This window comes from Hyaena hyaena, unplaced genomic scaffold (genome assembly GCF_003009895.1).
Source record: "Hyaena hyaena isolate Hyena2069 unplaced genomic scaffold, ASM300989v1 scaffold_185, whole genome shotgun sequence".
In the NCBI taxonomy this organism is placed as follows: domain Eukaryota; kingdom Metazoa; phylum Chordata; class Mammalia; order Carnivora; family Hyaenidae; genus Hyaena; species Hyaena hyaena.
Genome location: NW_024080816.1, coordinates 2,572,020 through 2,593,921, shown reverse-complemented (window position 1 = coordinate 2,593,921; position 21,902 = coordinate 2,572,020). Strand labels below are relative to the sequence as shown.

The 21,902-nt window shown below is 40.0% G+C and overlaps 1 protein-coding gene and 1 non-coding gene across 2 annotated transcripts in view; one reads left to right on the top strand and one right to left on the bottom strand.

The window, feature by feature from the left end:
• Positions 1-952: 952 nt before the first annotated feature.
• Positions 953-21,902, top strand: part of CCDC171 (coiled-coil domain containing 171) — a 293,576-nt gene continuing 272,626 nt past the window's right edge. The window contains exons 1-3 of the mRNA XM_039240931.1: positions 953-1,211; positions 7,383-7,534; positions 16,571-16,706. Of these exons, the coding sequence (XP_039096862.1) occupies positions 7,491-7,534; positions 16,571-16,706 (180 nt within the window). The 5' untranslated portion in view covers positions 953-1,211; positions 7,383-7,490. The remainder of the gene's footprint in view (positions 1,212-7,382; positions 7,535-16,570; positions 16,707-21,902) is intronic.
• On the bottom strand, positions 12,775-12,880 carry LOC120237559. The gene has a single exon (XR_005529984.1). It is a non-coding gene; the product is annotated as a U6 spliceosomal RNA (small nuclear RNA).

Below are 21,902 nucleotides of genomic sequence, written 5' to 3'. Positions count from 1 at the left end.
ACAGCTTTTTGAGGGGAGGAGGTGGAGGTGGTGAAGATAAAAATCCTCACTCAAAATCCCCGCCAATTTGCACCGTTCTTTGGGGAACAGGTTTTCAAATGCGAAGGAACAAAAGAGGGTTTGGTTTTCCAATCTTCCTGGGGCGGCAGCAGATTGTGAAGCAGCGACCGGAAGAAACCGAAGTATAAATTATCAACTGGAGGAAGGCGCGTGTGCGCGCGCGCGCACTAGGGGGCTTGGAGGAGGAGTGGGGAGAGGTGGGAGCATATGCTAAGGCTCTAAGGACTTTTTTTGCTTGGTACCTCGTTATGTAATATTTATAACGAAAGGCGCTGGAACACTATCAGCGCGCTGACCCGTATTTTCGCGGCCCTGTTTAGCACCCCAGGCTGGGCTACAGTGGGGATGGGGGAGGGAACAAGAAGCGTCTGGCAGGCAGAGAGCGGGCTAAACAGCGGGAAACCAGCCACTTGCGCAGTAGCGTAGCCCCGAGAATTTCCCCCAGGCTTTGGCACCAGTCCACAGACCCCGAGGGGCTACGCTGGCCTTAGGATCCGCAGTTTAACGCACAATCAGGGATCCGGCCTCTTAAGATTTTTATTCAGCAGCGGCGGAAAGGGGTTAAGGCTTCGATATTTGCACGGCCAGCCGCCTCTGGGGATTCTGAGACTGCGACCCGGAGACCTCAGGCTGAGAACAGCACATTGGATCGTGGGCCGGGGCGTTCCCGTGCCGGAGGGACGCGCGCGGCGCGGGGATGCGCGCGGGCACGAGCGCGCCGCTTCTCAGCAACGGCGCATGCGCCTGCTCGCCTCCCCCTCCGCGGCCGCGCAGCTTCGCGGGCTTAGCTCTTCCAATCCGAGTCCCGCTTTCTCCGAGTGCGTATCCTGGCGCTGCGGGCGGCGGGAGGCGGGAGGAAAGAGGTCGCCTGGGGCGGGGCCGGGAGGCCTGTGAAAGTTTGCGAAGGTCTGCGGGGGAAGCCCAGTCTCCGGAAGTGGCCGTTGTAAACACCGCCGTCTCCCCAGAGCTTGTCCCCTCCGGTCCCCCTTTGCTATTCGTTCCCCCTTCCCGGGTCCTAGAGTCCGTCGGGTTCCAACAGTTTTTTGCTCTAAGCCCCCGCCTCGATCGGCCTAGGCCTCTTTCTACCATTGAGATTTGGAGCTGCCCCTGGGGTCTTGGGTGTGCGGTCTGGACCACGGGAGCCCCCTGAGGTAACCACGGGGTGTCGGGGCTTCGAGGTGAACGACTTGGGCGGGGAGGTGTTGAGAGGAGCGGTATGGGTGGCTGCAGTGAGAGTTATGGGGAACCCCGAGTTAGTTTGTGGTTGTCCTGGGGCTGTTGGTGCCGTTTGTGGGGACACGCCTCCAGCTCCGCGGGCTGGGCCTCTCCGCCCACCTGGGGGAAGATCCCCTTGGGGCGCCCTAACCTCAGACCGCTGCAGCTGGACCCGGAGGACTGGCTAGGGACCCAGAGGGCATGCACTTGGAGCTGCTAAGCTTTACATATCCTGACTGCCGGGCTTTTCCCCTCCGAGAATCAGTAAGCTCTTGGAGGACAAGGACCAAGTCTTTTCCATCCTTAAAAAAATGCCAGCCACACATTAGATACTCTATAAATGTTTGATCAATGAAAGATTGAGTGGTGTTAGGTTGTCATCTGTAGCTTCTACTGCTTACTTTCTAGGACTCTAACAGATGTCGAAAATTTGGCAGTTTTTCCAAGGCTGTGCATTTTCTACAGAAGTAGAGCCTCCTTTTGACTGTTCTTTACTCCATCATGATGATTATCCTACGCAAATAAGTATTTTTTCATTTTAAGTAGATCTCTAGTGATTCTGCATAAGTTTACTCAGCAATTTCAGTTGGTCGCCCACCTCTTTAAAATACAAAACACACATAATTTTGGAGAGAAGACCCTCCCATTTTGTCACCTGTTTTATTGAAGGGTTAGTGCCTAATAACAACAAAACAATGGTAGAGCGGAAACTACACTGGTCTCCCCTGATATGAAGAAGAAACAAAGGCAGTGCAACCTGCTAAGAGGAAAGGAGGGAGTAGTTTTGGTCTGGAGCTTTGGGTATTAGTCCTGGCATAGAGTTTTATTAGCTTAGTAGCCTAAGGTAAATCACCCAAGCTTACTAGTCATTAGATTCCTTATCTGTCAGATAAGGAGGATGGACTAAATAGGATGAAAGTCCTATTTAATTCTAAAATTCTTTGATTGTCTCAGCCCCCTTGTCATGATCTTGTTTTGAGGAAGGACCCAGACATCCTTTTAAAGGTGAGATATAGAAGTCTGCAGATAGAATTCCCCAACACAGGTGTTATTATTGAAGAAAGCCCTATGTTATGAAAAAGGGTGGACTCAGGAGTCAGCCAGAGGTGAGTTTGAATACTGATATCTTTATGCAGGTTACTCAGCCTCTCCAGACCTCAGTGTTCCTTATCTGTGAAACGTGCGTAATCATCTCCTAGGCTATTGGGAGGATTCAGTGAGATCAGGGTATGGTTAGCACAGTCTGGTACATAGTAAGTGCTCAATAATAGTGGCTTTTATCTTTTCATCCTCCCCCCGCCGATCTGTACAGACATACTAAGAATTGAATACATTCTGGATGAGCCACTGAAGGACCCAGCTGTGAGGTAGGAAAACTTTGTACCAGCAGTGGCTCTGAAACCTAAAGTAGAATTGTGTTTCTGGCTGGTATTTACTCTTAGGAGGTCTAGATCATTGGTCCCTTGGCCTCAATTGCCGCATTACCTATTTCTAAAAACCTTGTTATTGAAGAAGGATATACATAATATCCCTCATCTATTTGAGTAAGAAAAGTCCAACCCCACTATGAACAGAAGACTAATATATTAACATAAAAAGCTGAATTAAACTTTGCCCTTATCGACCACTGCTACAAGATAGCCTGGTTTGGGCCCAAGCCTGTGGTAGTACATTTGGATTGAGAATCCACCAGAGGTCTGAGTCCTCCTTCATTGGGAAGGACTTGTAGTTAGTTTAGTTGGGGTAGGGGTGCAGGGAAGAATGAGCTGTGTCTGAAAAATCTGCAGTAGGGAGCAGAAGGGCTTCCCTGACAAGCAAGGTCTCACATGTTCTCTGGCTGGGTGTGAACCATGTCTCGAAGGCCAAAGGCAAGGCGCACAGCAGACCTTATGGAGTAGGCTTGAATCCAGACTGTCACTTACTAGAGACATGACTTTGGGCAAGTGATTGAATATCTTTAAGCCCCAGTTTCCTTACACAGAAAGGGAGGACATTAACAATATCTTCCCCTTGGGAAGTGTAGGAAGAAATAGGTAATCTATAGAAAGTTCTTAGCACTCTGTCTGGAGATGGGATCTTTGTCACAGTGGGCATGATGATAGTAGGAGTAGCTTTGACGTATCAGATCATTTGTTTATAGATGACGTACTGAATGTTTTCAAATGGAAAGCTTTATTTACGGAGTCAGATACATATTGGAGAAAGGCTGATGGTGATTGTATATCATAAGGAATTTGTAATTACTCATGCAGATTAGCTAAAGTATTTATTTTAATTTGTGATATTTCATAGGAAGTTTCAAGTAAAGCTTGGGACACATTATGTGAGGAACCTGTAATTCTTTGACTTAGCTCCCTATTTCGTTGACATTTTCATTACTGTACCTAGCTACTTGTCTCATTATTCGTTACCTTCTTTTCCTTTTTTTTTTTTTTAAAGTTTATTTATTTTGAGGAGAGCGTGCGTGTGCACAGGAGAGAGGCATTCAGAGAGGGAGAGAGAGAATCCCAAGCAGGTCCCACACTGTCAGCTCAGAGCCTAGTGTAGGGCTTGATCCCATAAACTGTGGGACAGGACCTGAGCCAAAATCAAGTCAGATACTCAACTGACTGAGCCACGCAGGTGCCCCTTATCCCCTTCTTTTCACTCTGGTGTATGAAAAGGGAGATTTTGCTACATCTTCTCTTCCATGTTCAATAGGATAGAACTCTGATTATAGTTTAAATTCAGCCACAGATCTGACTTTGGCTCTTCATTAGTCTTCCTAAAATACACTCTTGAATCCCAGTGTCATCAGGAGCTGATACCAGAGACTGGAAAAAAATAAGATGTTGCTAAAAAGGAGACTTTATTTATTTATTTATTATCATTATTACTTTTAATGTTTATTTTTATTTTTGAGAGAGGGAGAGAGAGAGAGAGACAGTGGGAGGGAGAGGGAGAGAGCAGGGGAGGGGCGGAGGGAGAGAGGGAGACACAGAATGTGAAGCAGGCTCCTGGCTCTGAGCTGTTAGCACAGAGCCTAATGCGGGGCTCAAACCCATGAAGTGTGAGATCATGACCTGAGCATCTGACTGAGTCACCCAGCCGTCCCTAAAGGAGACTTTAGATAGGATTTTTTTTCTTTTGATGATGAATTTTAAAAATTGGGATATAACTTACATCTCAAAATTCACTATTTTAAAATGTACAATTCATTGGTTTTTAGTATAGTCACCACATTGTACAGCAATCACCACTATCTAATACCAGAACACTTCCATCACTCCTAAAAAGAAACCTCAAACAGTCAGACCCAAATCCCCCTCTCCCCGCCCTCTGGCAACCACAGATCTACTTTCTGTTTCCATATATTGCCCATTCCATACATTTTATATGCACGGAATGACAGTATGTGGCCTCTTATGTATGGCTTCTTTCACTTAGCATACTATTTTCAAGGTTTACCCATGGTGTGGTATGTATCATTACTTACTTAATTTTTTTAAAAGACTTTATTTTTAAATAATTGCTCCACCCAACATTGGACTTGAACTCATAACCCTGAGTTATAATAGAGTCATATGCTCGACCAACTGTGCCAGCCAGGTGCCCCTACTTAATTCCTTTTAATTTAGCTTTCTTGAAACAGCTTTACTGAATTTGGTAAACTACCTCTTCCCACACTTCTCTGCCCAAGATAAAACCAAAACACAACACAACAGACATTATTAAAGCCCTATCCTTTTACTGTGAGTTAAGGGTTTTATTTGTGCCTTTTGTGACACATATGCATACGTGTGTGTGTGTTTTCTTTTTTTTTTTCACAGAAATAGAAGCATTTTATATATCTACTTTTTAGCCTTGGACATTACTCTTAGTATATAAGAGTCCATTCTTTCTAGATTTTAACTCTTTAACTTCCATTCTGAGGACAGTCTCTCTGAAGTCTGACCTTTGGGGGCGCGGTGGTAAGGTGAAAAGATTTGGGAACTCAGTATCAGAAGAGCTTGATTGAGTCCTTAGTATCTACCATTTAGTTGCTACTGACCTTGAGCAAGTCATTTAGCCTCTGAATCAGGTGAGTTTCCTCAGTTGAAGTGGGGATAATTAACCTCAGGTACGATCATCTTTGCATTGCAGTGTTACAAGGACCAGGGTTCTGCGTATGAAGCAGAACAGGTACAGTGCACTGTAGTAGGTGCTCAGTAAATTGACAGCAGTATTTATCTGCCACTCTTTCCAAACTTAGTCTTTTAGGTCCCTGGAGAAATAGGATTCTTCCCATCATGTTGTTACCATCTTCTTTGTCCTGGGTCAAACTATTGTAGTATTAGCTAAATCACTGATTGTTTTAAAAGATCCCTAGGTGTTTGTCAGTAGAAATCATAACTAGGTTCTCAGCATTGCAGTTTTGTCTCCATCTTGGCTGGCAAAGCAAAGCAATGGCCCAGATCAAACTGCAGGAGGAAACAGGGCCAGGAAATCTCAGAAACAAGCTACCGTAACTTTTAACATTCACAAAAACAACACAAGACAGCATTCCATGAAGTCAGAAAAGCTTTCCTGAAGCTTGGCCCATACTCAAAGTTTGTGTTCAGTAACAAAGCAATAGAGGATAGGGTTTGTGTTCAGTAATAGAAACGTACAGTGATTGAGCACTGAATATATGCTGAATGTATTATTTCAGTCTCAAATATATGAGATTGATGTAATTATTCCCTTCTTAAGATTGAGGAAGCAGGCTCACACAGTGTAAGCTACTTGCCCACGGCCACACTCATAAAGATGCTTAAAGGCATCCTAAGTCACATCTCTCTGAGTCTGAAGCTTATGGTCTTTCTTGGGCTATTGGACTTCTCCTAGGGATACCAAGGGACACTTGTGGGATCTTGGTTATTTGTGTCTGTTTGGGCTTAATTATTGTTATCTCTGTTTAAATTATAATCCTAGAGATTCCTGCACACTACAGATATAATAAAGCAACTTACTTTAAATGGTTGGCTTTGTATAATTTGGATTATGTCCCATAGAAGAGGGTTCCAGAGAGGCCAGTGAAAGTGACAACTACTCTCTTTATTCTTCCTTGGTCCCTTAAGAGAAGGACTTTCAAAATTACCATGAGATCATTTGTTGGGAGTACTTTGGTCTCTTTGATTGTGGCATTGCACTAAAAATATCTCACTTACGCCCAGTACCTGGAAGGCTCAGTTGGTTAAGCATCTGACTTCAGCTCAGGTCATGATCTTACGGCTCCAGAGTCTGAGCCCCGAGCTGGGCTCCACAGCGAGAGCGTGGAGCTTGTCTGTGATTCTCTCTCTCTCCATCTGCCCCCCAACTTGTGCACCTGCTCCCCCCCTCAAAATAAATAAGCTTTAGGGACTTAGCTTTCTTTCAAATGAATTCCATTCCCTAGAAATAGGTTCTACATTCCTTTTCTAGTTCAAGAGTAATTGGTCACTATTTTTTAATTTAATTTATTTTATTTTTGCTAATTTTTCTTAGTGTTTATTTTTGAGAGAGACACACACACAAAGAGCCAGTGGAGGAGGGGCAGAGAGAGAAAAGGGAGACACAGAATCTGAAGCAGACTCCAGGCTCTGAGCTGTGAGCACAGAGCCTGAGGTGGGGCTCAAACCCATGAACCCGTTAAATTATGACCTGAGCCAAAGTCAGACAGTTAACTGACTGAGCCTCTCAGGTGCCCTGGTCACTATTTAAAAAAAAATTTTTTTAAATGTTTATTTTTGAGAGAAAGAGACAGAGAGTGAGTGGGGGAGGGGCAGACACACACACACACACACACACACACACACACACACACACACAATCCTAAGCAGGCTCCAGCATCTGAGCTGTCACCACGGACATTAGACTTTTCATTAGAGAAATTAAAATAATATCATAGAATCTTGTTCCTACAAGAAGGAATATCTTTTTAACATTTTGCCATTTTTGCTTCTAATCTTTCTTGAAAGAAATCAAATGCAATAGCTTTTAAAAATACAAGAATTTAAATGTGTGTTATAATTTAAAAATATGAGTAAGTTGTAGAAAAACACAAAAATCATTCATAGTCTCAAGACTCACATGTATAACTACTGTGATACTGTTTACTATTTTAACAGACTTCAGCCCACCTAACCTGTAAGCCACAGACATCTCGGACGGTTTTAATCATCAGTAACGAAGTATATCATTACGACACTGGGCCATTTTGAAAGTTGGAACTTACCATGAGCTTAAACACTTCAAGTAATGCCCTTGGTGATACCCAAAGGTAAGCGCCAGTCTATTCCTTATGTTGAGGAGCGCTTTTGGGTTGTAAGAAGCAGGGAGAAGCAGTCGGGGTACTGACTGTAAGGATTCTTGGGGTGCGCCCAGAGAAGCAGGTAGGATGTTTCACAGGCACCAGAACCGAATGTGGGACTTCGCTCCTTTGTTGACTTGTCCATGAATGTCAGAGTGTGTGTGCTTTTTCCTGTCCTTAGAGAATTGCTTATTCGTTTCTACTTCTCTAAATCTCTTCTCCTTCTATTTCTGCTTCTTCACATTTCTGTGTGATCCTCCCTTCGGGCAGCCCTAGTCTGGCAGCTTTGGTCTTCCTTCTTGCCGCAGCGGTAGTTTACTGACTTCTGTTTAGGCATTCATTGGTTTTCGCTCCCATTGCACCTGCTCTTTTACTTGGAGTTCATAGTCCAAGAATTGCTGTTGCTTGTCTTTTTTGCCCCACTGATATCTGCCTTTGGAGAAGGTGCTTCTAATGTGAAAAGTAGAAACTCTGAGTCTATCATATAAGACTGAGCCACTTTGGAGAGTGCAACCCAAACCGTGGTTTACAAAGAAATAAGTACAGAAATTGAAAGTGTTTAGAAACTTTCATAATCATCTAACTGTAATTTTCTGTTCGTTGAATCTGGTAATAAAACACTTGGGGTTGGGGCACCTGGGTGGCTCAGTTGGATAAGCATCTGACTTCGGCTCAGGTCATGATCTCATGGTTTGTGGGTTCATGCCCTGCATTGGGCTCTGTGCTGACAGCTTGGAGTCTGGATCCTGCTTCGGATTCTGTGTCTCCCTTTCTCCCTCTCTATCTGCCTCTCTCATCGTACTCTGTCCCTCTCTCTCAAAAATAAACATTAAAAAAAAACACTTGGGGTTGTATTTTATCTGTTTTTAAAATTTCTTATTTAGTTACTCATTTTAATCTATTTTCGGGGCACTTGGGTGGCTCAGTCCATTGACCCTCCGACTCCTGATTTTGGCTCGTGTCATGATCCCAGGGTCATGGGATTGAGCCCTGCATTGCGCTCCATGCTGAGTATGGAACCTGCTTAAGAGTCTTACTCTCTCTCTCTCCTTCTGCCCTTCTCCCCTGCTCATATTCTCTCTCTTAAAAAAGATTAAAATGTATTTTACATTTTGCAAAAGCATCACTTGTGGGGTTGAGGGGAATAGTGCTTGCTCATGTTTAGTTTGAGAAGAACTGATCTCGACTCCTTGTTCAGCAAGGATGTGTGGGTGGGGCAAGGACCATGACTAACATGTACTTCAACTATAAATAGGATTTGCTATAGAAACATTTTCCACCTATCTTTAGAAGCTACCTTAAGTCCTGTTGGAGAAAGGTAGGGAATGAAATATAACCTTTTGCTAAAAGCCTTTTCACTTTTGGAGGGGACGTTTTACCACAAAAATATATACCTGTCATGATTTTTAATGACTAAATTATTCTTTAGAATTCTAGAATCTGGCTAAATGAAGTTAAACTCTGCTATATACCACTAATTTACTTTCTATTTCTATGGATTTGCCTTTTCTGAACAATTCATATAAATGGACTCATACAACATGTGGTCTTCTGTGTCTGACGTCTTTCACTAGGCATGTTCTTCAGGTTTATCTTACTGTTAACAAGTATCAGTATTTCGTTTCTTTTTTATTGCTGAATTGTATTCTGTTGTATGGAAACAGCACATTTTGGGTACCCACTCACCAGCTGAAGGACATGGTAAATTGTTTCCACTTTTTGTACAAGTCTTTGTGTGGAGATGATTTCTCTTGTGTAGCTTCTTAGGACCAGCATTACTTCATTGTACAGTAAGTTTATATTACATTTTTTTAAAGTTTATTTATTTACTTGAGAGAAAGAGAGACAGCAAGAGTGGGGGAGGGGCAGAGAGGGAGGGAGACGGAGAGAATTCCAAGCAAGCTTGTCACTGCCAGCACAGAGCCCGACACGGGGCTTGAATTCACAAAACTGTGAGATCATGACCTGAGCCGAAACCAAGAGTTAGACGCTTAATCGACTGAGCCACCCAGGCATCCCTATGTTAATTTTTTTTAAGAAACTGCTAGGGGTACCTGGGTGGTTCAGTCAGTTAAGCATCCAGCTTTGACTCAGTCATGATCTTATAGTTCGTGAGTTTGAACCTCGCATCAGGCTCTGTGCAGACAGAGTGGAGGAGCCTGGAACCTGCTTTGAGTTCTGTGTCTTCCTCTCTCTCAGCCTCTACCCTGCTCAAGCTCTGTCTCTCTCTCTCTCTCTCTCTCTCTCTCTCTCTCAAAAATCAATAAATGTAAAAACTAAATAAATAAAAGAAAGTGCTAGATTGTATTCTAAAATGGCTGAACTAGTTTACATTTCCACCAGCAATATATGAGGGTTTTAGTTTCTCCACGCTTTTTTTTTTTTTTGAAAAATTTTTAATGTTTTATTTGTTTTTGAGAGGGAGAGAGAGACAGCATGAGCAGGAGAGGTCAGAAAGAGAGGGAGACACAGAATCCAAAGACAGGCCCCAGGCTCTGAGCTAGCTATCAGCAAAGAGCCTGAGACAGGGATCGAACCCACAAACTGTGAGATCATGACCTGAGCCGAAGTTGGACGCTAACCGACTGGGCTGCTCAGGTGTCCCAGTTTCTCCACATTCTTGCCAATACTTATTTTCTGATCTTTTTAAAACATTTACTTAAATTCCAGTGGAGTTAATTAACTTGATGTGCTATATTATTTTCAGTTGTACAATATAAGTGAGTGAATTTTTTTGATTGACTTTTTGCTTACAGCCATTCTAGTGAATGTGAAGTGACATGTTATGATTTTAATCTGTATTTTCCTAATGAGTAATGATGTTGAGCATCTTTGTATGTGCTTTTTTGCCATTTATATATCTTCTTTGGTGAAAAGCCTATTCAGATCTCTTGCTCATTTTTAAACTGGTTGTCTTTTTGTTACTGAGCTTTAAGAGTTTTTTAAATATTCTGGATACAGATCTTTTATTGGATATATAATCTGCACATATTTTCTCCCATTTGTTGCCTTGACTTCATTTTCCTTTTTTTCTTTTTTTTTTTTGAGAGAGAGAGAGCACATGCATGCACATTTGGGCAGTGGAAGGGGCAGAGGGAGAGAGAGAAATCCCAGGCAGGCTCGTTGTCCAGCATGCAGCCTGACCTCTGGGCTTGATCCCATGACTGACTGACTGACTGACCAAACTGACCATGAGATCCTGACCTCAGTTGAAATTAAGAGTTGAATGCTCAACCCCATTGACTTAATTTTCCCAATAATGTCTTTTTGAAGTGCAAATGCTTTAAATTTTTTTGAAGTCCAATCTGTGTCTCTATGAAACCTTTGCCTAACTTAAAGTCATGAAGATTTTTTTCCTATGTTTTCTTCTAGAAGTTATATAATTTCAGTTTTTACATTTAAGTATGTGCTCCATTTTAAGTTACCTTTTATGTGTGGTGTGAGGTAAGGGTCTAAATTAATCTTTATGCATGTGTGGATAGCCAGTTGTTTTACCACCATGTGTTGATAAGACTGTTTTTTCCTGTTGAATTGCCTTGACACCTTTGTTGAAAATTAATGGGCCAAATATGAGTTTATTTCTAGAGCCTTAATTACGGTGCATTGATCTATATGTCTTTTCTTAATTTAATTCCATACTATTTTCGTTACTGAAGCTTTGTAGTAAGTTTTGAAATTAGGAAGTAAAAGTTCTCCCATTTGTTGTTTTTAAAGATTGTTTTAGTTATTCTGAGTCCTCTGCTTTTCCATATAAATTTTAAGATCAGCTTGTCAGTTTTTTTTTTTTTTAACCAAAAAAGCATTCTGGGATTATGGTAGGGATTATGTTGGATGTGTAGATCATTTTGAAGATAATTGTCACCTTAATAATACTGACTCCTCCAACACATGAATGTGAATATGGAATGTCTTTTCATTTATTTAAGTCTTTAGTTTCTTACAACAATAATTTGTATTTTTCAGTGTAGAAGGCTTACACTTCTTTTGTTAAATTTAATCCTGAGTCTTTTTTTTGATGCTATTATACATTGAATTATTTTTCTAAATTTCATTTTTGGCTTGTTCATTGTTACGTGTAGAATCCCACTTGGTCATGCTATGTAATTGTTTAAAGATGTTGCTAGATTGGGTTTGCTAATGTTTTGTTGAGGATTTGTTGCATCTCTATTCATGAGAGAATAGAGTTTCTTCATAGTTTTCTTTCTTGTGATGTCTGACTCACTTTGATCTTAGATAATGCTGGGTTAATAGAATGAGCTGGAAAGTGTTTCCACCTCCTCTAAAGTGAGGATTGGTATTATTTCTTCTTTAAATGTTTGGTAGAATTTACTAGGGAAGCCATCTGGACTTGGGCTTTATGGTTAGATTTTTAAAATTATAAATTCATTATCTTTAACTGTTAGGGGTCTATTCAGATTTTGTTTCTTTTGGGATTAGGTTTGATAATTTCACTCTTTCTAGGAATTTGTTCATTTGATCTACATTGTCTGACTTGTTGGCAGAAAATTGTTCATAGTATTTATTATAATCCTTCTAGGTTGGCATTCCCTCTTTCATTCTTTATTTTTATAATTTGAGTCTTTTCTCTTTTTTGTCAATCTAGCTAAACATTTATCAAGTTTGTTAATCTTTTCAAAGAACCAAGTTTTGGTTTCATTGATTCTCTCTATTGTTTTTTTTAGCTTATTTTAGTTATTTAGTTTAAAAAAATTAACTTTACATATGTACATTATTTAAAGAATCTAATATTCTAGAAGAATTATTGCTATTAGGAAAAATAGCAGTACTAATTTTGTGTGATCACCGTCTTGATCCCAGAAACAATCATTTCAACTCTCCAAGACGATTTTTATTTTAAAAAATTGTTATTAAAATTTTTTTTAATGTGACCCTCAGAAATTTTTTCTTAATTTTAGAGAGAGCGGGGGGGGGGGGTTGTGGAGAGAGAGAGAGAATCTTAAGCAGGCTCCATGCTCAGTGCAGATCCTGACTCTGGGGTCTATCCCATGACTCTGGGATCATGACCTGAGCCTAAATCAAGAATTGGACGTTCAGCCGACAGAGCCACCCAGGTGCCCCTTAAAAAATTGTTTTTAATTTTATTTAAAACTTTGTATTTTCTGTATTGAAGTATAGTTGACACACAATGTTATATTGATTTCAGTACAAGATGGTGATTCAACAAGTCTATATGTTATGCTATGCTCACTAAAAGTGTAGCTGTAGCCACCATCTGTCACTATAGTCTGGACAGGGGCCAAGCTAATCTTCTGTGTATCATTCCAATTTTGGTATATGTGCTGCCAAAGCGAGCACTGTCACCATACTCCAAGATGATTTTTAAAACCTGTATCTTTTAAAAACTTTTTTAAGTTTATTTATTTTGAGAGAGAGACAGAGACAGAAAGAGAGAATATGAGTGGGGGAGGAGTAGAGAGGGAGGGGAATGAGAGAGAGAGCCCCATGTGGGGCTCAAACTCATGAACCGTGAGATCATGACCTGAGGCAAAGTTGGACACTTAACCAACTGAGCCATCCAGATGCCCCTGTATCTCTTAAAATTTTTTTTATATCGATACTAGATTTTTCAGGTTTAGCCATTATCTATTGACTTCCCACTACAGAAGATCATAATTTCATTTTCATTCATGCCTCCTTTTTCTGTCCTCTTTATATTTATTAATATTGCAATCTTGATTAAGTTTCAGTGTTTATGGTGTTATAATTTTGAAAACTTCCCAGTTGAGCCTTTGAGTAGTTTTTTTCTCTCATATATTGTTTTTCTCATATAGAGTTGATAATTGTTTCATTGATTGTTTAGTTTGCTTCATTTCTATGAGTTTATCATGACTTCAACTTCATATTCCAACCAAGTCATATAAATCTCTCAATGAGTTCAGATAGTTGGAGTATTCTGACTTATTTTTAATTTTAATTCCAGTACAGTTAACATACAGTGTTATATTAGTTTCAGTTGTACAATATGGTGATTCAACAATTCTGTCCATTTCTTAGTGCTCATCCTGATAAGTGTGTTCCTACCCCCTTCACCTGTTTCATCCACACCCCTGAAGTATTCTGTTGTGTTCTGTTTGCATCTTCTTCAAGAACTCACTTCTGGAAGATTTGGCCAGTCCAGTAGTGCAGCTGGGACAGATTCCCATTTAGGTGTTGCGCGCTGCTGGCCAAAATCATTACCTGGTGTTCCTTTCTTTCCCATCCTGAAAGTCCCTTTGATGCCTTTTTGGTTTTTTTTGGTCTTACTCTACTTTTGGGATCCCCCGTCTTCCTCTTTCTAGGTTTAGATCCTTATTTTAGTGGAATCTTCCATCAGCCACTTCATGGCGCGTAAATGTTTTGGTGCTTTGTAGATACGAACTGTAGTCTTTCTCATTCCCTTGTCTTTGAAAAGTAACTTGTTGGCCATAAAATTCCAAGTTGTAATTATTTTCCCTGGGGATGTTTTTCAGACATCCTGGAGATTTTTCTTTTACGTTTACTTATTTTGCCTTTCTTTTCTTATTTTGTGTTTTGATTTCCAAGAGTTCTTTTTTTGTTCTCTGAATATTTCCTTCTTTATTACATTCAGTTTTTGTTTTATGGATATTATATCCTCTTTTTTGCCTGAAGATATGTTTTCCCCCCTCTTTTTAAAGCTATCTTTCCTCCTCATAGTCTTTGAGGACTCTTCCTCTGCCCCCACAATTTCATCTCTTTCTAACTCTTGCTTCCTAACTTCTGGTGACCCTTAGCTGTCTGTTACCATTTATTTATTTATTTATTTATTTATTTTTAAAAATTTTTTAAAATTTTTATTTATTTCTAGGAGAGAGAGAGAGAGACAGCGTGAGCAGGGGAGGGTCAGAGAGAGAGGGAGATACAGACTCTGAAACAGGCTCCAGGCTCTGAGCTGGCAGTCAGCACAGAGCCCGACACGGGGCTCGAACCCACGAACCGCGAGATCATGATCTAAGCAAAAGTCGGACGCTTAACCGACCAAGCCACCCAGGCGCTCCTGTCTGTTACCATTTAAAAGAGGAGGATGCCTGGGTGGCCCAGCTGACTGAGTGTACAACTCTTGATTTCAGCTCAGGTCATGATCCCAGGATCATGGGATTGAGCTTCATGTAGGGCTCCACGTTTAGCATGGAGCCTGCTTGGGATTCTCGCTCTCTCGCTCTCTCCTCTCCCTCCCTCACACTCTCACTCTTTCTCTCAAATTACAAAATAAAAAATAAAAAAATAAATGTAGAGGGGCGCCTGCGTGGCTCAGTTGGTTAAGCATCTGACTTCAGCTTAGGTCATGATCTCACAATTCGTGAGTTCAAGCCCTGCATTGGACTCGCTGTTGTCAGTGCAGAGTCCGCTTTAGATCCTCTGTTCCCTTCTCTTTGTACCCCTCCTCTGCTTGCACTCTCTCTCTCAAAAATAAGCAAACATTAAAGAAAATAAAGGCATGGTCCATCAAGTGGACTAGAAGCTCAGCGTGGAAGGCTTTGTGTTTGTTGCATTCTCTGTAGCATGATGTAGTTAAGCTGTTAGTTGGAGAACCTGTAGCCTCAGCGTCTTAGGTCTTTTTCGCCTTGCTGGTTAGATTCTCTAGGGAAGATCCTTCCATTCTCTCCTTGGCTGCCATTGTTCTGGCAGGCAAGATGTTTTAGAAGACCAGGGCTCTCATTTATCATGTAAGTTTTGACCTGAGTCTCGTATTTTTGGTGTGAGGTTTCACATCATTTGCATCTGATGTCTCTAATCCAGAGACCTTCTGGTTTATGCTCTCCAGGGAATAAACGCTTACTTAGTGTTCTGCCAGAGTAGGGAAGAGACCCGTACCCAGTCATATCGTGTATAGGGTAGAAGATCCAAGGATCTCGTTTATTGGCAGACTTTCAACCAATTATCTTGTTTTCTGCTCTACTTTTACCCCATTTGCAAAGCTGTTGTCAATTAATTGAGCTTTTTGGGGCGCAAGTGTAAATCAGGTTGCTTTCCTCACTTTTGGCTTCAAATTCAATTCTCTTATGTAAATCAATTACCACTTATCCAACTGCTTTCTAACTTCTAATATTTTATTACTATTTTCTCATCTTCTGTGTTCTTTCTCTTTGTGGATTTTTATCTCTTCATTCTCTTTGCTGGTATTTTCATTAAATTTTTAATTTTAATTTTGGGGAAAGTGCTTTCGTTTGCTGTTTTTTTCCCTTAACGTTTATTCATTTATTTTGAAAGAGAGGGAGAGAAAGCACAAGTTGGGGAGGGACAGAGAGAATCCCAAGCAGGCTCCATGCTGTCCGCGCAGAGCCTGTCATGGGACTTCATCTCATGAACTGTGAGATCATGACCTGAGCCAAAATCAAGAATTGGATGCTTAAGTGACTGAGCCACTTAAGTACCCTTAGTCTGCTTGTTTTAAGCCCGAATCTATATTCTGTCACTTAAACTTTTTCTTTTTGTAATATGTATATATTGCATTTGCGATAAGTAAAATACAGTATTTAAAAAAGTAAAAACTCAATTTTTCCAAAGTTACACAGCTTATGATAGGATCAATCTTTTTTTTTTTCTGATGTTTTATTTATTTCTGAGAGAGAGAGAGAGAGAGAGAGAGACAGCGTGAGCAGAGGAGGGTCAGAGAGAGGGAGACACAGAATCCGAAGCAGGCTCCAGGCTCTGAGCTGTCAGCACAGAGCCTGACGCGGGGCTTAAACCCATGAACTGTGAGATCATGACATGAGCCAAAGTTGGATGCTCAACTGACTGAGCCACCCAGGCACCCCTGGATCATTCTTTAAGTACCATCCTGAAATGGTGGTTTCTTTCTTGCCATATACTCCTTTGTATTTCTACCTAGATTTCGCACTCAACATCTTTTATTAGGTTGTAAGTTTCTTTAGGGCAAAGACCATATCATGTTCCCTGTGATTTCTGAAATATAAGTCATTAGAGTCCCAGAAATACTAGAAATTATACTTAGTGAGAATTATATTTTACTATCTCGTTTTATAGGTTGAAGAATGCCTCCTCTGAAGTAAAACAAATGTTTAAAAGTGAAACAGACTTGGATCTTACTGCTGATCTCAGAAAAAAACTTCATCGGGCTAAGAAAGAAAAATTAGAAATAACAACTAAGCACAATGCAGAGGTAGAATTTTTTTTCTCTCAAATAATGTTAAAAGTAGAGTTTGATTACTTTTGAGTCACTTCATATTACAGACTCCATATTTAATAGCATCACTATGACATTCTTGTGCTTAAAGAGAATTATAAGAAAGAAAACAGATTTTTTTAATACAGTAGAATTGTGTAAGAGTGTTAAGTAGTTTAATTAATTATGTTTGTGTGTTGTCTTAAATTAATTTTAATTAATGGGTTAAACTTGATAAAAAATTAGTTAATGAATGCCTTTAGCAACTAAAGGATTTGTAAATTAGACATTTTTGAAAATTTAATTTAGTTCCTTATTGTTCAGTCATGGAACAGTCTTAAGTAGATTTGAGTATGGAATTTTTTTTTTTTTTTTTTTTTTTAGGAGAGAGACAAGAGAGTGAGCCTGAGTTGGGGAGGGGCAGAGGGGGAGAGAGAGAATGAGAACGAGAATGAATTTTAAGCAGACTCCATGTCCAGCATGGAGCCCAATGTGGGGCTTGATCCCACAATTCTGGGATCATGACCTGAGCTGAAATCAAGAGTTGGACACTCAACTGACTGAGTCATCCAGGTGCCCCATGGAATTTTAAATCACAGTGTAATTCATAAATTATCCTAGTTTATTTTTGTTTTATTATATCTTTGTATCTGTTATTAGTATGTATGTATATGTATAAATATGTATTTCATGTTGTGTGTATATATTACAAAGATAGTAGCTCTCTTTCCCTCTAAGATAATTCATAAATTAATAGGTTTATGTCTCTCCTGTCTATTGTATTTCTCTCTATTTTCTTATTTTTCTCTGTTTAAATCTTTTTTTTTTTTTTCTCCTCTCTGTTTAAATCTTACTAGTTCTTTAAGCTCAGCTTAGGCAGCCTGGTGTGGTAGTAAGAATATCGAGTTACACAAACCTGGACTCATTCTTGGCCCTTCCATTTATGAGATACGTGACCTTGGGCGAGTGTTTTATCCTGCTCATCATTGTTTTCCCACTGTGAAATGCTGGTCTCAAAGGGTTGTTGTGATAAGGGAAATCACATTTGTAAAGTGTCTGTGCGCTGTAATAGTAGCTTTAATTTATTGACATTTACGCATAAACAGCGTATTTACCTTCCTTTTTTGCTAGATTATGATGCCGTCCCGTCAGGAAACTTTTTAAAGCCTTCCTAGGTGAAGCTAACCACTCCTCTCTTTGCTCTCCTATGTCCTGTTACTGTTGTAGATATTTTAGAGCTAAACCATGTATTTCATTCTTCCTGCTCTTCGCTCGTCTGTGAGCTTCCTAAGAGCTGGAAGCAATGATCTTGCTTTGTATCTTCCGTTTCCCGCTGGTGCATAGTAGGTCTTCAGTGGCTTTGTGTTGAATAAAAAACCTGATTTTTTTTCAGTTTATCTAAGGAATGTAGCTTCTGATTAAAATAACAAGCAGTGAATATATGACTGTTCTATTTGTACTTTAAGCAGCAATTGAGGTAATTTTAAAGGGTAATTGAAGTAATTGCTTTTGTTCACATTGTAATATTGTTTACTGAATATGAAGTGATATTTGTTAAATGTATGTTATTTACAGTCTTCGAAATTTATGTTTCAAAACCAAATGTACATTTTTCTTCAGAATAATTGTGTCATGATCATCGTTCATCTCTACTCTTTCTCGTCTATTTGCAGTTGTCATCACAGTTCTGACTTAGACCACACTATTCTCTCTCTCGTTTTAAGTTTATTTTGAGAGAGAGACAGAGAGAGAGAGCAAGCGCGGGTGAGGAGCAGAGAGAGAGGGGTACAGTGGATCCAAAGCGGGCTCTGTGCTGACAGCAGAGAGCCTGATGCAGGGATTGAACTCGTGAACTGCAAGATCATGACCTGAACCGAAATCAAATGCTCAACCTTGACTGAGCCATCCAGGCGCCCTGCTCTATTCTCTCTTCTTTGATCAGACTGTTTTGAAATATGTGTTCACATTAAAGAGATAGGAAATATTTCGGGGAAGAGAGATAATTCTCTCACAATAGGCAGTTAAAATTGGTTCAATTCCAGTTTTGTATTACTATTCATTCTTACTGTTTCTGCTCTTTGTTTAGATGTTTTTACTCATATTATGTAGTAATTTTTTTAGCCATATAATGTCCCCTTATAAAGCAAGGCAGAGAGAAATGAAATTGTCTAAAAACTAAGGCCATATATTTGCTTTATCAGATACTTCCAATGCTAACACACATCATGCTTGTGATCTGCCTAAAATATCTTTAAAATCTGGGGCACCCAGCTGGCTCAGTCAGCAGAGCGTTCGACTCTTGATCTCAGGGTTGTAAGTTTGAGCCCCACATTGAGTGTATAGATTACTTAAAAATAAAAATCTTAAAAAAAAGTCTATGTCCATTAGTGGATGAATGGATATAGAAAATGCATGTGTATACACACACACACACACACACACACACACACCACAGACACACACACACAGAGGAATATTATTCAGCCATAAATAAGAATGAAATCTTGCCACTTGTGATAACATGGCTGGATTTTGAGGGCATTATGCTAAATGAAAAAATTGTCAGACAAAGAGAGACAAATACAGTATGATCTCATATGTGGAATCTAAAAACAAAAACCAAAAACCAAGCTCATAGATACAGAGAACAAATTGGTCATTGTCAGAGGTGCAGTGTGGGGTGTGAGCAAAATGAGTGAAGGGGGTCAAAAGGTACAAACTTCCAATTATAAAAGAAATAAGTCATGGGGTTGTAATATACAGCATGGTGATTATAGTTAATAATACTATATTGTGTATTTAAAACTGTTAAGACAGGGAATCTTAAAAGTTCTCATAACAAGAAAAATATGTATAATTATGTCCAGTGACAGATGTTAACTAGACTTATTGTGATGACCATTTTGCCATACACACAAAATATGAAATTATGTTGTAAACCAGAAACTAATATAATATTATATATCAATTATATCTCAATAGAAATAAAATAAAATACATATCTTTAAAATCTCTAGGAATTTTATTGTTGTGAGTTCTTGGATGAGTTATTTGATTTTTCTGAGCCTCAGTTTTCTTTAATAGGTATGGAAAGAACAGATTACTGTTGAGATTTATTAGTAGGCAGCGGGTATGGAGAGGGGGATTGCTTGTAAGACTCAGGATTGCTTGTAAGACTCAATACTTCCAGATGAGACTACATTGCACGGATGTGGATGATTGGGATGGGACAATGGCACAAGATTTTCGGTGTTGCAGTGGTTGTCAGAATCATTTGAGCACAGAAATACAGATGTGTGAAATAGGATATGCAAGCATGAAGCTGTTTAGATATTTCCTTGGCCCAGATGGTGATGATGGTAGAGCAGGAAAATCTAGAGAAATGAGAATGGGAGAGGATAAAAAGAGCAATATAATTTTCTTTAGCCAAAAGGCTCTGGGAACTTAGGACTGACAAAACAGTAGACTTTTTAGGTCTCAGGACCTGAAGATCTTGTTTGATCCAGCCAATTCCATTAAGAGTAGGGGTTCCTAAGCCGAGATAGAGACATTAAGAAATAGAGACATTAAGAAATCCATGTACTTGGATGGATTTTATTAATTAATTTTATTAAAAATAAAATTAAAGAAGACGTTTTATTAAAAAAATTTTTTTAAATGTTTTATTTATTTCTGAGAGAGAGAGAGAGATAGAGAGAGCGAGTGAGCATGAGCAGGGGAGGGTTAGAGTGAGAGGGAGATACAGAATCCGAAGCAGGCTCCAGGCTCTGAGCTGTCAGCACAGAGCCTGATGTGGGTCTCGAACCCACAAACTGTGAGATCATGACCTGAGCTGAAGTTGGACTCTTAAAGTCAACTGAGCCACCCAGGCGCCCCTAAAAATAAAAAATTATATTTGATGTTTATTACCCTCTAACTCATATTAAACATTTCTTTCAGTTATGAAAGACATAGCCTGGTTAGCCCTCCTTTAACAAGCCATAGTAGAATTAGCAGTACTTTTGACTTTATCCTCACTAGAAGCCACAGATATACAATTCAATTATTGCAAGTATTTCCAAATATTGTTTATACTTGCCACTACTTTGAAATGACAGTGGTTGTTAGACCTGTAAGTAGAGCTTGTTGTTTAGTGTGTGATTAAAGAAGTGTGTGATGGCATCCCAAGTTTGCTTTTCTTATATATTTGTTTTTATACTTTGATTCTTCTTGAGTCCTGTGTGGTTTATTTTATGCATTTAGTTACATTGCTTTGAGAAGGCTTTGCCAGACTGCAAGGAGGGCCATGGCATAAAGTTTGTGAAAAACCTTTCTTTTAGAGGCTGAGACAGGCTCTAGAGGGCATAAAGGTAGATACGGGGGATGACATAACTGGTTGAACGTAAAGATGTTCAAGAACGCAGATATGTTTTAAGAAGAGGGAGATACCATTTTGTGGCTGTTGCATGTGTTGAAGCTTAAGTGAGAAAACAATCTCATGGGCAGAGGCTATGTTTCTATCAGCTGTTTGGGTAGCTGAAGAAATCAAATATGGTCCAGTCAGGAAAAAAAGAGGGGCATTAATAGAAGGAATTGGTTGTACAAGTGTTGGAAGACCTAGGAATCCAAATATGGAATGATGAGGCCACTCAGATTAGTAACAGCAGGAAACCGCCACCTCCTCTAGGCCAGAGGGCCAACAGGAAGAAGTGATGTGACCAGAGTCCTGAAGTTGGGGCTGTCTGGTGGGAAGTAGAGCCATGGTAAGGGCTGCTCAGCGTTGGGGTGTTGGAATGAAGGGATGGAGAGATGGACCTCAAAAGAGATGCAGATACTGTCAGAGATGCTGCTGGAAGTAGATATTTGGCAATGGAGCATGGGAATCATATAATAGAGTAGAGCGGATGAAGGGGGTTGGGGAATGGACCTGAGATCAAATGGGCAAATGATTGGCAGTCCATATCTTATGCTTCAGCCTTATCACCTTTGTACTCATATGTAACTCCCATACGGTAGTATCTTGCAGGTTGCAACTCAAATATCCTTTATACGAAGATGCTCCCACCCTCGCCACAATGAGCCAAAGGCTTATTGGTTATTGTGTCCATCTCACAAATGGTACATATCCTCACTGTCGGGTCTTTATAATTTGGTGCCTCATGAATTTAACTGAAAAGTTATCACTACCAACATTCTTCATATGATCCCAGAGAG